The sequence below is a fragment of the Melospiza georgiana genome, chromosome 7, assembly GCF_028018845.1.
Source record: "Melospiza georgiana isolate bMelGeo1 chromosome 7, bMelGeo1.pri, whole genome shotgun sequence".
Taxonomy (NCBI): domain Eukaryota; kingdom Metazoa; phylum Chordata; class Aves; order Passeriformes; family Passerellidae; genus Melospiza; species Melospiza georgiana.
The window spans coordinates 31,745,467-31,761,003 of record NC_080436.1 but is presented as its reverse complement, the minus strand read 5'-3'; the positions used below and the strand labels follow the sequence as shown (position 1 = coordinate 31,761,003).

General features: G+C 39.6%; 1 protein-coding gene across 1 annotated transcript; it reads left to right on the top strand.

The window, feature by feature from the left end:
* The first annotated feature begins 22 nt into the window (after positions 1 to 22).
* LMLN (leishmanolysin like peptidase) lies at positions 23 to 15,533 on the top strand. The gene is made up of 17 exons (XM_058028416.1): positions 23 to 178; positions 477 to 574; positions 669 to 699; positions 1,177 to 1,259; positions 1,646 to 1,763; positions 2,619 to 2,797; positions 3,414 to 3,519; positions 3,766 to 3,860; positions 4,591 to 4,708; positions 5,486 to 5,593; positions 6,318 to 6,394; positions 6,980 to 7,090; positions 7,808 to 7,940; positions 8,535 to 8,694; positions 9,468 to 9,598; positions 10,560 to 10,770; positions 11,348 to 15,533. The coding sequence occupies exons 1-17, from the start codon at positions 23 to 25 to the stop codon at positions 11,440 to 11,442; spliced, it is 2,010 nt and encodes a 669-aa protein (XP_057884399.1). The 3' UTR covers positions 11,443 to 15,533.
* The last annotated feature ends 4 nt before the right edge of the window (positions 15,534 to 15,537 follow it).

Genomic DNA, 15,537 nt, shown 5'->3' with positions numbered 1-15,537 from the left:
CGCGGCGGACGGGCACTCCAAGATGGCCGCCGAGCCGGGCGGCGGGCGCGCTCGGCCCATCCACTGCTGCCGCCCGCCGCTCGTCGCCTTCACCGCCGGGCTCCTTCTGCTCCTGCCGCTGCCCCCCAGCATCTCCGCCTCCTCCTCCTGTCACCATCGCGTACCGAGCGGCGACCAGGTGGGATAGCCGGGGGTCTTCAGGCGGCCGCGAGGGGTTTGGGGGGCAGAGGCGCCCTTGTTGGCCGTTCCCGCTGTTGCGTCCGGGCCGGGTTGTGCCGGGTCTGGCCCCGCAGCCCCGGCTATGGGCGCTAAGGACGGCGGGCGGGCACGGAGCATCCCGTTGCGGCGAGGGAAGGGTCGGGAAGGGCTGAGGGGGCTGGCTCGGAGCGGTGCTGCCGGCGGGAGGGAGCCGGGGCCGGGCCGCGGTGCCAGCCCGGGTGCGCTGCCTCATCCCGCCGCGTGCCTCTCCCTGCCAGGTCGTCTATCAAGTTCCTCTAAAGGAAAATCACGTCTCGAAGAGAAACGTGGATCAACAGCTAAGAATTAAGATTGTGTATGACAGAAGCGTTGAGGAGTGAGTATAATGGTGTGGCAGATTTTTTTTTCTCTGTGGCTGAGAATGGAAACCTTGTGAACTAAAGCTCGTTTGTTTTGTTTTTTAAATATAGTTTGCTGCCTGAGAAAAGACACCTTATAAAGGTACGTTATATTTGCTTCCCCTTTTTGTTTGTATGTAATATAGATGAAATTAAGCCAGGTTAACTAAAACCTTGAATGCCAGCAATTTAGTATTTCTCTAGTCTAGGAAACTAAAGCTTTGTGTATAGATTATACCTTCATAACAAATAATTCCAGAATTCTGCTGCAGGGTGTTTGCTATATCCCAAGGTGCAAAAGTATCAGTGAGAAATGTGTATATAGTTTTTAAAAGCCTCTTTGAAGCTGTACATTCTGTTTTCCTTCCCATTTTCTCATTCCAATAACAACATATGGGAATACTTAAACGAAGTCTTTCCTGAATATGTTCATAATAATTGAACTTCTCAGAGAGTCAGGCTTTCCCCTGTTGTGCTAAACCCCAATATCTAGCAAGTTTCCTGTAACTTGGTGGTTAATGCCTTTGGGGTGAGGTGTGTCCGCACTGCTCTGGGTGACTCTGATTTTTGCTCTTTTCAGAACAAACTCTTCCCACAAGCTATATCTTATTTGGAGAAGACATTTCAAGTGCGCAAATCTGCCGGGGCTATATTGCTGAGCAGGTGAGTGAAAGTCTACTGAAAATCACTTGCTATATTTGATATTTAACACTGTGCTGCATAGCCTTTCAAAGAAGATTAGAGTGTAGGAAATGCCCTGCTGAATCAGATCAGTGACCCATCTGATCCAGTGGCAGTGGCAGATGCTCTTGTACAAATCTGCCAGTCTTCCACAAGCAACACCTGCATTTGCTGTAGCAATTGAAATATTGAAATTTTAGATATCCAAAGCTATACATGCTGCCAATTGCTGCATTATGTCTTCCTTGGTAAGGTAATTAACATTTTTCACTGTGAAAGTTGTATCAAGTACCAACAGAGTGCTGTAAGGCTATTCTGTAGTTCTCTTTTAATAATAAAAGCCTTGACTGTCTCATGTTTCATTGAAGGCAATGTGTGACAAACCAATATTTAAGGAGGAAAGCTGACCCTCACAGATATTGCCAAAAAGCCTGTGCAGACCATACAAGGTGTGGGCCAGTTATAGTTCCTGAGAAACACCTCCAGGTAAGCTAAGCTGTCCCAAGTGTTTCCTAATCTTTGAAATATTGCTATTTATGGTAATTAATGAAAAAGTGAATATTGGTAATTGTGCATAAGTGACCTGTTTGCTGGGGATAACTAAGTCTGAATGAAAGAATAGAAAAACTTAAATTAGTGTCAGTTTCTGTAGTTTATGTTGTTGAATCCAAACTCAAATCAAAAAACAAACAGGAACTGGTTACTGTTACTGTCTTTTGAGCCCCTGTTCTAATGGCCTGTAAGGAGAGGATGAGATTTGGAGCTTGCTAAATTGCCATTAGTCACTTTGTTATTCATCTTGGTCAATGAGTTGGAATTTCACAGAGTTAATAGTTGATTTTTTAAGACCTTGTTTGAAGAGGTAATCCACTGACTCAGGAGCATGGTGCAAGAAATGTTTCAGACTTGTTTTCTTGATTCAACTGCAGTATGTGATCAGTAGATTTCTGGTATTCTTTCTTTAACTTGGAAGTTTCAAGTGTGTCATTAAAAACACAGATTACATGAGAAATGCTGTTGCTACTTATGTACACTTAATTTTGTGAGCCAAGATTTTTTTTTTAATTTATAAGAAATACGGGGTGCTAATCCTGGAAAGCTTGACAGGCTTTTTTTTTTGTTTGTTTTTTAAAGCTGCCACCTTCCTTGTATCTAATAAATCACAAGAGTTAGTCATTTGAAAGTTATCCCTTGGCTCTGGTTTTGTTTGCTGCTCTTCACAGGGTGTTTTCTTATCTTCTGCTGTCTATTAGGATTTATTCTTGGCTTCAAGCTAGTTGAATTGTGTCAAATTTTGGTGAAAAGTGAAGTGTTGAACAGTTGCCTTTGCCCACTGTACAGCAATGCAGGGTGTACAATGACAGTGACTGGCACCGCAGGCCCACGGGCTCCCCCGAGCAGGAGGGCGTTCGAGATGCTGACTTTGTGCTCTACGTCAGTGCTCTCACTACTGACAGGTGTGGCCATGAAAATATCATTGCATATGCAGCCTACTGCCAACTGGAAGCTGAAATGGACAGGCAAGTATTCCCTCTGCTGCAAACTCTGTTTTTAATTAAACTTTTGAGTTTCTTGATTGTTCGGATGTGGAGTTTGATTGTTTGCCTTTGTTGTGTAACAAAGGAGGTGCCATCATGGACAAGCACTGCATTTATGTAAAATCACAAACCCATCAAATAGTGCTTTACTTGCAGAGTTGAGAAACAGAACTGAAAACTGATCCTCCACTGTTACTGCCTAAACTTTTTCTAAAGGTCCTGTTTCTCTAAGGTGAATGTCATGATTTCACAAACCTAAAGAATGCAAGTTCCTACTTATATTTTGTTTCCATTCAGTTGTAGTTACTGTCACAGTCTTTGTACCTCCCCTAGGATCTTACCTAGAATTCAGGTCCCTTGTCACTGACCCCTGTGCAGAATACTGAGTATAGAAATTGATTGACCCCATCCCACCACTCTCCATCCCAACAGTAAACTAGTCACTGTGTTGTTAACAGATATTTATTAATTATTGGGAAGGACATATTTTTACATTAGTCTGTATCTTCTTTAGATCTTCTGCTGCTTCAAGTTGAGCAATGATTTGAATTTTGTAGCATTTTTTCAAAAACCATTTCACTTTAAAACTCTCTTCCAGGCCAATAGCAGGATATGCTAACTTGTGTCCAAACATGATTTCAACACAAGCTCAGGAATTTGTTGGCATGTTGTCTACAGTGAAACACGAGATAATCCATGCACTGGTAAGGGTTGATAAAATGTTGCCCTGAAATGGATGCCTGCTTGCTCACATGCCTCCAGCTTGTTGCCAAGAGAAGGATATTTGGTGGAGGAAAGCTCTTGCTTTGCCTCCTTCCATTTGTGTTAATTCCTTGCAGTGTTGTACTTCCAGTGTGTCTCTGGTGAGTGTGGGGATTCTTTCATGGTGGTTGACTTTGTATATGAATGTCTTATCAAGGGTATCCATGTGCTTGTTTTTTGACTTGAAGGGTTTCTCTGCTGGACTGTTTGCATTTTATCGTGATGATGATGGAAAACCTTTGACACCAAGATATGCAGATGGACTTCCTCATTATAATGAAAGGTATTTTTTTTGGACCTTTTGGTACTCCCAATGAAGAATGTTTTCATGTTGCTTTTTTAGGATGTATTCTTGCCTGTTAAAAATCCAACTTCATTCCATTATTAGAGTGACTTTCCTTTATAATGTTCAAACAGTGGTGAGTGGTGACTCTCTAGTCTTTCCTTACATTGTCATTAAGCACTTTTATTATCCACATATACTATAAACTAAGAGAGGATTTTATTTATCAGAAGGCTGGAAGTTAAGCCTTACAATTATCCATGCTGCCTAATGTCAGTGCAGTTCATTTTTAAGATTTATGGTTATGCAGAATGGATGATGTGTTTAATCTGCTATGTGAATTTTCTGATTTGTTACAGAATAAGCAGTTTGCCTTCTTTTTTTCACGTTTTAGCTGGTATTGTAGATATTATTCTAGGAGATGGAGGGGTAGAGAGCTTTTTTTATAATAGCAATACTGAGGGGTTTTATTTAATTTCTTACATTTTTGGTAACTGTAGAAAATGCACCTTGAGTCTATAACTAATCTTACTTTGCCTTGTTAAATCAGTTGTGTGTATAATAAACACATCTTAAAAAGGAGAAATGCTGTGTAAAAAAAATTTAAATTTAGAAAGCATGGGGGAGTATAGAGATTATCCACGATTCTGTTTCTTATGGAGATAGATCTTTGTACAGTAACATGCCTTTCTTTGTGGGAAGGATTTGTAACCAAACCTTCTCCTTACAGCCTAGGTTTGTATCAGTGGAGCAATAAAGTTGTTCACAAAGCAGTGAGGCTGTGGGATGTACGTGGTGGAAAAATGCTGCGCCATGCTGTTCATCTTCTGGTGACACCTCGCGTCGTCGTAAGTGTGCATTGCCTTTCAAGCTTTGTGTGCCAAGGTTGCCAGGACATTCTTGAGTCATAAATATTTCTTATTCTTGAAGAATGCTCTTCCCTGAAAGCATGGCCCAAAGCCCTTGCCATTGACATTGTGTAATTGAGAGGGTGTAGCTAAAGTAAAGTAGAAAATGGGTGACAGACAGTATGAAATAAATAAATTGACGTAGTAAGAGAAAATGAAGGGAAATGAAATGACAGGAAGGTGAATTATAAAAGGTTAAGCAAAACAGATGTTGAAGAAATTCCTTAATCCTACTCTTTAGATGTTTTCCTACAGATTTAAGACACCTCCTGCTCCTTTAATATTACTATTTTGTCATGTTTAAAAAGAAATTCCTCAAGGATTTTCAGAAATCTTTCTTGCTTCCCACGCGTCAGACTCTCTCTTTGTGCCCTCAGCAGAACATATGCTCAAGTGTTAACAAATTGGATTTGGAAATAAGTCATAGTGTTAATCGCATTTGGCCACAAATAATCTTTTTGTTTTAAATCTAAGACAGTATATAGAGCAAACATGGATTAATTACCCCTGATTTTGCTCATTTATTTCAAGGAGATGAGTAGATGGTATGATAGCCTTGCTGTTGGGGTGCTTGCTTAGTCAGCCTCTGAGTAGAAAAAAAAATGGTAGAAAAAGAAATGCTGAAATACTTTTAATAGGTAATTCCAGAGCACTAGGACTGCATGTGGGTGTCCATCTCAGTATTTTGAGAGCTGTGTTGAAATGTTTTCTTTCTAGGAAGAAGCCCGAAGACATTTTAATTGTCCAATTCTAGAGGGAATGGAGCTTGAAAATCAAGGTGGCATGGGTACTGAGCTCAACCACTGGGAGAAGAGGTTGTTGGAGGTTTGTGCTGATACTAGCAATGGAAGGGAATGTGGAAATTTCTGCTCCCTGTGCTTTGATTTTTAGGTTTATGGTGGTACCTACTGGAGCCTTGAAAATGCAGGAGTATCAAACCTCATTGAAATACATCACAAATAGTACTTGATACTTAAATATTTAGAGGTCAGATTCCTAGATACATCTGTCTTTTAGCCTTCTTGCTAGGTTTCAGAGTATGAGATCAAGTGTTACTGAAAAGCTAAATGTCTCTTACTCCTGTCTGCCATTTACCCTTTTGAGAAAGTTTGCTCCTGTTTTGTGGCAAAGGGAGTATTCCTTTTAGTCCATTGAGTTTTGTTGCCCTCTGCCTCTAAAATACTTCATCATTCTATTTATTATCTTGACTTCATCTTTTTTCACGTGCTCTGGCTTTAGCTTTTGCCCTGGCTCCTCCAGAACCTTGCCTGACCAAGGAAACACTTATTTCCCTCTTGGCATTTAAGCTAATTTTTATTTGTAACTTAGCACTGTGTGATATTTTTGGCAGAGTTACATTGTCTAGTCATTGTTTTATGCAGTAAGGTAAACAAGAAGGGAAATACTTCTGGACAGTCTTTTTATGAAGGAGTATGGGATTTGATTGTCAATAGTAAAAAGAGAACAGAATAAAATACTTTTTCCTAAGAAGCATTTTCTTACAATAATGATTTTGAGTGGTTTATCAATCATAACTGGTAACTTTCAGAATGAAGCAATGACTGGATCCCACACTCAGAATCGAGTCTTTTCCAGGATCACCTTAGCATTAATGGAAGACACAGGGTAAGAATTGAGAATGGGAGGGTGGGATTTAGTTCATTTGTGTTTGGTTTGCTTGTACTTGATTTTATTTCAAATTGATGCACTTGTGCTTATCCCTCTGCAGCAGAGTGGATTATCATATAATTAGTTTTACATTACACAAGTAATCGTACCTTGTATGTTACTTTTTATTCACGTGTTTCAAAACCCATTTTTAATCTAGCCTTAAAAAGCCAGGCATTGCAATCCAAAGTGCTGTTTGTAGCATTTACTTTTTGTCTTAATGTAAGCATTCTTTCAATTGTATCCAATACATATTGATTTATTTCAGCTCTTCTTGCAGATAGAAAGCAGAAATTGACTGAAGTTTCATCTTTCTGTATGCATTGTTCCTTTGCAGATCACAACATTTTCTTCTAGTTCATTGTGAATTGAAAAATAGTGAAGTCCTAATGTATTTTCCTATAGGCAGAAGGGGATGCAGTTTCCTTTTTTCTTAATTTGAAAACCTTAAGGCATAATATGAAATTCTTGGAACTGCTGTTTTATTAATCAGAACAGTAATTTTTGAAGTAACTATATTCTCATTTTAAAATACCTTTACAGATGGTATAAAGCAAATTACAGCATGGCAGAGAAATTAGACTGGGGACGCAATAAAGGCTGTGACTTTGTAATGAAGAGCTGCAAATTCTGGATTGACCAGAAGAGACAAAAGTAAGAATACTGTCTTAAAAAAAATTAAAAATAAAGAGGAAACCCTGATGCTTGTTTACATTTGTCCTTCAAATGTACCTCAGTACAAAGAGGTTGAGGTTGGTAGAGATGAAAAAGGAATACTGCCCCGCATCCCACCCAATTACAATAAATACAGAGGCAAACGGTGCAGAATGCATTTGCACCATGAGAAGGCTGCACTTTAGGAAGGACAGGTAGGACTTACTCTAAAAGTCTTTGCCTTCTTATTTTATCCCTTTTGATTGGGAATACTGCCTGTGTCATTTTGCTGGAATGTACTTAAAGCAGCTGAAGGAGATGGCAGGCTGTGTCTTGAAGATGGCTATCTTGTTTGTTCCTTACAACCTTGTTTGTCCTTTACAATCCTCAAACATTCTAGGACACAGCTGCATAGTGGGGCTGTTTTGCTTATATTTTTTGTTCTTTAAAATTTACAAAGCTGTGTCATTAAAACTAAATAGCTGAATGCATTGTAACTTTGTTTGCTGGCTTGATATTCTTTAAATCAGAAAGGTCAAAACCAGAAAAATAAGAAAAACTAGCCTCCAGAGCAGAAGTCAGTGCTTCTTTATGCGATTGACTGAATCTAGGGGAGAATGGGAACAAACAGTCTTGACAGGCTGCTTATGTAAAGCAATTTAATTGATCTGATGTGATTTTTATTCTGGTTTTGTTGGCTTGCTTTTTGTTTTTGAGGAAGCAATTAATCAGTCCATACTGCGACACTTTGAGGAGTAATCCTTTGCAGTTAACCTGCAGACAGGACCAAAGAGCAGTAGCAGTGTGCAACTTGCAGAAGTTTCCAAAGCAGTTACCTCAGGAATATCAGGTATAATGGATCCTACTTTACAAATAACTGGAATGTTTTCATTGTTGAGCTTTGCAGCCTGATGATTGCATTTGTTTCAGTTTTTTTTCTTCTGAACTATCAGATGACAGTAGATATTGTGAAAAATGTCTACCTAGTTTATTACAAGGAGTTGGAAGACTGATAAAAACCTCTTGTGATCTTAATAAAAGAAAATTATGTTGCTTTGCTGTCTAGCCAAATACCAGATAGAAATATTGCCATGTAACAGAAATCCCCCAAAATATCTTGTTTGAGGGATTTCTTCCCCCAGTCTTCTGCCTTTTGTCACTGCACACTAAGAAATCTGTTCTGTTTACATCCCAAGAATGTAATTATTACAGAGGGGAATCAGGGACAAAAGCTGGATGCATGCAGATGTGAATCTCTCATTATTTATGTATTCTTAAATACTTCTGGCTCATCTGGTTCATGAGTATTGTAAGGTGCTGTTAATAGCATTCCTGAGTAGTAACAGCTGATGTTCTTGCAGCTGTAGTGATTTGGACTATTTAAAAAAACAGCTGTACTCTTGCCTTTGCACAAACTGCTTCACTACTGTATTTTGCTTTGCAGTACTTTGACAATCTTAATGGAGTACCAGCAGAAGAACTGCCTTACTATGGTGGCTCAGTAGAAATTGCTGACTATTGTCCCTTTAGTCAGGAATTCAGCTGGCATTTGAGTGGTGAATTTCAACGCAGTTCAGACTGTAGAATAATTGAAAACCAGCCAGGTCAGTATTCAGGACTTCTGGGTGGTTTTGCAGAGATTGCATTTGTTAACTTGGAATGGACTTGCTGCATGTTCAGACTAATTGCATGTGAATTTTTTCACTCGTGAGGTTTCACACCACCAGCTGTGTAAGAAGAAGCATAGCACAGCTATTGTGTACACCTGAGGCAAACTCACATCTCTAATGCAGGAATTGCATAGGGACTGAAGAGATACTACCCCAAATAACCCAAATACAAGACAGAGAATGGGGGTGGGAGAGAGGGTTGTTTATTGAGGCTCTGAAATGTGATTGCACTTTTCACCTTTGTGGGTATTTTGTTCAAGGCCAGCGTCTTTGTGGGTTATCAGAACATGGGCTTGTCTCCTAGTGTAATGCATGCATGTTCAGTATTGCAGAGCTCCAGAATGCTGTGGGATATTACCTGTCTGTGCAGTTGTCTCAAAAACAAACACCCTCTGCCCTCAAACCAGCAATCACAGCTGGCATTCCCTGAGAGTAAACATAACCACTTTCTGATAGAAATGCTTACTCATTGTGGGGGTTTTTTGTGGTTGGTTGATTATTTTGTTTGTTTCTTAAATCTTGTGTTTCTTCCCACGTTATTTTCAAGATGGTATAATTCCCAAATTGATAATAATTCAGGATCTGAAATTTTCCCAAAGTAAACCTTGAATTGCGTGTGGGGACATTGATTAGATAGCCTTGTAAATTGATGTGGGCTTTCTGTTCCTCTGGTTAACTTGTAATTCAGTGTATTCCTTCTACCTTAGATCCTACCAAAAACTATGGTGCAGAGAAATATGGACCAAACTCTGTATGTCTTATTCAGAAATCTGCTTTTGTTATGGAACAGTGCAGGAGGAAACTCAGTTACCCTGACTGGGGTAGTGGATGTTATCAAGTAAGTATTCGTTGGATTTTTAGTGGGTTTTCTTTTTTAATAACTCTAAAGGGAAAAGTCAGGCTTAAAATGTTGGTTGTGACTGTTAGAATTTTTCACTTGCATTGTAATCTGTGGATCATATAACATACTTTGAAAACAATCTTCCAACCATAAGTCTGTAATTTAGATAGTTAAGTGTGTGACTGCTGGTATGGCGGCTTCCAGTCTCACTAGGGACATCATCTGTCTTACCCCATGGCACTTTATCCTCAGCTAAGAAGCAGCAATACTTCCATGAAATGTTCTGTTGTTGAAGCTCAATATTAATTAGTCACTCTGATTTTTCAGAGGTGGAAAGCACTGTGCACATGTCACTTACTTCTCATTTTCTTTGGGACAATCTCACTAAAGGTGTCACATTCGGTAACTGCACAACTCTGCAAAAGTGGTCATTAGCAGAAGCCAAGTTTTACTCATTGTCAGCTGATGATCTGCATAATTGCACAAAAAGAGTATAGTCAGTGCTTTGAAGAAGGATTCCAGAATCTTATAGTTGCCCAGATTGCATTAAAATACCTGTAGTTAATCTGTGCTGCTGATAAATCACTGTAGGTGCACAGTTTGTGGTAATTGGGAGTGGGGCTGCCTCACTGAGCCTCATCCCCAATGGGCACAGCTGTGAGCAGCAGGTGAGCAGCACTGACAGCAATGAGCCATGCCATGCCCAGGGGCACTGACCAACCACCAAAGGGAGCAGAGGGCACACAGGTGCGATGCATGAACATGAGGGGTATAAAAGGTTGGGCTAAAGAACAAGGAGGGCAGACACTGAAGCCTTCTGAAGTGGTCTGGTGTTACTCTGAATAGGTTGAAGCCTTCTGTAATTGTGTGACAATATTCTGTGTATTTTGGCTGTCTCAACTGTGACATGCTGCAACAAATCATAGTACAGACTTGACTCTTACTCTTTTATTTGAAGGTTTCTTGCTCTCCACAAGGGCTGCACGTGTGGGTCAAGGACACTGTGTACTTGTGCAGCCGCTCAGGCCAGGTGCTGACTGTGAGCATTCAGATGAATGGCTGGGTACACGTTGGCAATCTGATTTGCCCAGCCTGTTCAGACTTCTGTGACTCCTGTCCCCCAGAGAGGGATCCTCCAGCTTCTAACTTAACAAGAGCTGCACCCATTGGTAAGTTGCCTTTTTTGCTGAAGTGAAACTTCAGTATTAAATATCTGAAAACGTCAAAGCTTTGTGTCTGCTCTGACTGTCAGGAACAGGGAAGGAAGGCTATGGCTATTTTAAGATCCTGGGTGTAGGAGGCAGAGGAAATAGGAAAGGTGCCCTGTGTTTTGCTGTGCAGTCGTGCAGAACAGTGACTAACACAGGAGAAATGTGTCTGAAACATAACGCCTGCATGTCACGTCTCCTTCTGGTAATCATCCCAGAGATCCAGCTTTAGCCTGGGAATTTGTCAGGAAATCTGACCTGTGTTTTGAAGGCCATATTGTTATTATAATCTTTAAAATTATCACCTTGATGGAAAGTGAGTTCTCACATGTAATAACTTCCTATTGATAATGTTCATGTTGTAATGCAGAAAGACAAGAGTCAGTTTTCTTTTTGAGGAAGATAAAAAGCTGAATTCACTAAATACCAGTTAACGTTTTGTCAAGAAGTTTGTTTTAACTCTTTGGTGATTTTTAGTGTTCTCTTTGTAATTTTATCTTGTCTTTAAATGTAAATTTTTTTTTTTTTTTAATTTTAGACTTATGCTCCTGCTCATCCAGCCTGGTTGTAACCCTTTGGCTGCTGGTGGCCAACTTAGTTCCTCTGCTAACAGGATTGTTTCTCTGCGCATAGACTTGAGCTTGGGGCAAGAAGAAGTTCTGAGACAATTCCCATCCTGCTGCCCTCCTTGCTGTGGAGCACGGGGGTTCTGTCTCAGCAGGCAGCTCTCTCCTGCTGAACCTCATCTCCCCTGGCAAGTATTGCTGCACACAGTAGTCAGGGAGGTGTTGACAAAAGCAGGCAGAATTTTGAGAGGAGGAAAATTTACCTTGTCATCTCAATAAGTGCCAGTATTTTCCTGAATTGCAATCTATGGGTTTTTTTGATGCAATAACAAGATCCACTTTGCCAACTGTGTTAAACTACCTGGCAGCTTAGTCAACATTTGAAATGGGAACTCTTCTGTAATAGAACTGAGGGCTGGTTTTTTGTTATGTCTGTTGTGTGATTGGTAGCAAAGCATCCTCAAACTGGAAATATACCTCAGTGGTTTAGTCAAAAGCCATGTAAAAATCAGTTGTCATCACTGCTGATAACCAAGGCCTAAAGAGGCTGGTTATTTGTTTCTTTGGTTTTTTAATTCTTAAAATTTATGAGGGAGGAAAGAATGTAATTGGATAAACCAGTGGTTGGCAGATTCCTCCACAATGTATTCTGCAGCTTTGAGCCCCCTCAGAATTCATACTAGGTAAAGCAGCTAATTCTTGGGGTTCATTACATCTTCCTACATGCACAAAATGGAATTTCAGACTGGTAACCAGTACAGCTGTCTAAAAATTCCCATTTTCATTGAGCGTGTGCCAGTTCTACTGTGAAATTTTATACATCACATTTGAATATCCTTTAGAGTTTGCCAGGCAAATGCATTTCAGTACTGGTACTCATGCTGTAAATTTGGGATAGGATTTATGATTATTTTTCATTTTGTTGGTTTGTTTCTCAAATAATGGCATTATTGTTTCAAAACTAGTATGAACATTACTGCAGATGTTCTCACTTCTTGTTGAAGAGCAAACCAGTAGCAATGGCAGCTATAATCTTACAGGATCATGCTGATGTCTCTAGACCAAAAACTATTGAATGTGGAAGGAAAGCCTAATCTTTTCTTTTTTTCTTCCCTCTACTCTTTTTGGACATGTAAATACTATGGATTATTTGAGTATTTTTAGTAAGCTGGGAATCAGATGGCTTGAGCCACATGAGGGCACACCTTGCTACAAAATTAATCACTTGATGACAAAATATATAAGAGGAAGGAAATGAGTAAAATCTGTCAAGGTAAGGACAGCTGCTCTATAGGACCCTTATTTCTATTTATTTCTGACTATAATGTGTTTACAAATAATCCTGTTCAGAGGTAAAGAAACCCTTTGTGGTTCAATCCACTGTCTGTCCTTTTAGGACAGTTTTCACTCCTGGAAAAGTGTTAAATTTAAGGGGGCAGACATGCCCATTGCACTAAAAAATGCAGATATAGGGAGAAAGATGATGTTACTCTGCTTCTTAAATGTTCTGTGGCATTATAATTGTCAGTGACTGGATCCCTTTCCTAAATGGAAAGCAGGGAGATGGAGTAAAACTTTAGGTACAATTATACTGTAATAATAGGACTTCCATCATGATTGTAAGAAATTCTTTGTGCCTACTGGACTTGATTTTGTTGGGTTTTTTTATTATTATTTTTTTTTTATTTAAGGAGACTTATGACACTGCTGAGGCAAGTAAGGTGCAACCTTAAACTGTCTAAAGACATCACAGTTGAGAGCACCTTGCACTGGGCTAGTTCTCCTTCCTAACTGCAGGTTAAGCTTGCTGTGAATTACACAAGGCCTAGGCTAGCCTTAAATCAGTGTCTCAGAGAAGCAATATAAGTCAGGACTCAAAGGCTTTAAAATTGTACAAACTGAATTACTAAACTTTCAGATTGATAAGTGATCAGTAATTATTTTAATATAGCACAAAACAGTCAATGTAAACTGATACCTGGAAAACATAAAGGTTTGAGAATACATCTTAAGTCCCAGAGGTTGATATTGTATTTTTTGTCTGTTGTGCAATAATGCAGTTGAAATGGTATCACTGAACAACAATGCTTTTGATACTTGAAAAGAAATTACTGGTTATTTTTTCTTACTGTGAAATGTTTGCACTGTCTGAACTTTCTGGTTAACTTTATAACCGTTAAACTTTTTAACTGGTGTTAATATATTGTGCTCAGTATTTGATATGCTGGTCTCCTGTTTGTCTAAGTGTGAGATTTGTCATATTTAATTGAATATTTTTATCTTCTACACAGTTGTTTATCTTGAGGGCTTTTGTTCTTTTAATCTCTCTTCCTGAGAATTAACTGAAAGATGGGTTAGAAAGTTGATGCTTACCTACTTCTGAATTGTATGCATTAATTGAAGAAAGACTTTTTTTCCCTTTCAATACAAAGCACTACATCCCCTATCAGCCTGTTAGAGCTCTTGTGGTCAGGTTCACCAGTACCTGCAAAGCAGCTGCATCAGTGAATCAGTGAAGTAAAACTGCTACTGCCTTAATAATCTGAGGTTTCATTGTAATTTCTTTGTGCTGCAGCCCTTGAGCTGCCTGTGAACTGCAGAACTGGACGTGACTTTGGGAGGTCGGGCATGGAAGGTACTTCAGTCAGAAAAATGCAACATCATCCATCCCACCAGTGGGTTAGCAGCTGCTAGCAGCTGTGGCCTTGTGGGAACTGCCAGGGAATGTGTCAGCTTAAAGTGGCAATGAACTGGTAGCTGTCATACAGAATATTTGAGTAAAGCTGACTACCTCAGTTCTGTTTGTCTTGCATTCAGCTTTTAGCCTGCTGTGAACTTCCAGATCTTAACATGAATTAAGTCAAATCATGTCTCAGGTTTTTAAGAGTAAAATTACTACAGTAGGAAGCATAAGCCATTTTTGAGTATAGAACACAGCTAAAATTGTAGCTTAAGCAGCTCAGTTATGTAGCCTTAAGTGTAGTTTCTGCCATAAAATTTAGAATTCTTTTAAATAAATGCAACGTTTGCTGTGTTAGGTGTCCTGACCACACATGACCAGCCAGTCCCTCCTATTGCATCTCTTAATTGTGAAAACTTGGAAATACAGCCCATTGAAGCCTTTGTGTTTCCACCAGAGAAGACTGGGTAGCAGGAGCCCTGGAAGTTGTGCTGAGATGCATGAGTTTGCTCATCTGTAACAGAAACATTTTTGGTGTATAGTGTCCACAATTTTAACTTTATAATTTTTTAAAAATATTCCATGTTTGCTTAGGGAAGATAAATTAGTCTTGCAGTCTTTTTTTGGTCCCAGTAGTTCAAAAAATTTCAATTAGAAATTGAAGCAAGTCATCTTTTAGGAACACATTTTTTCTAGTGTTGCAATTATAAGGAGGAGGGATAGCTTTTGGCTGGAGAATGCAGCAAGTAAAATCATATGGAAAAGCAGCAATTCATTCCTCCTGAAATGAGTTGAGATCTTGGGATACAGTCACAGCCCTTGATGTAGGTTAATTACTGAATTATATCCCCCATTAATTGGGGGATATAAACTGTCAGTCCAACCCAGCTCATTCTTTCTGCTGAGCTCTAATAAACTGGGGAGGCTGATGTCTGAGAGCAGACATATCCACAATCCCTTATGAGACCAGTTGTTTTTAAATCTTCCTGTCCTGCACATCTTTCTGCTTGATGATATTCAGTAGAGAGGGAGGTGTGCATCCTTCCTTCCCCACATTTCCAAGGAGTGACTTCCAGCCAGCTGAGCAGCTCAGGGTGTTTTCCCTGCAAGACTGAACCCCTGTTTTTAGCTTGTCTGGATGTGTGGGTGCCTGCCTGCATGTATGAACTGCTCTGCAGGAGCTGGGGCTGTTTGTGCACTGAATAATGGGATCTTACATTACCAGACTTCCAAAGTGCAAATGTTGCCTTTTTAATGTGAAGCTTACCTTGGAGATAAAACAACAGTTTTGAGAGAACTGGCTGACCTTGAACATGTGTTTCCTATTTTGGTACAGAATGTAAATATAGAACTAACTATTTTACACAGATTTTGGCTGGACTGAGATATAAGGGCTAATTTGTGTTATTTACGTAGTAAAAAAATCCTTATTTTACTGTTTAAAAAAGGTATGTCATGCAACAGAAGAAAAAACTGTTCTTC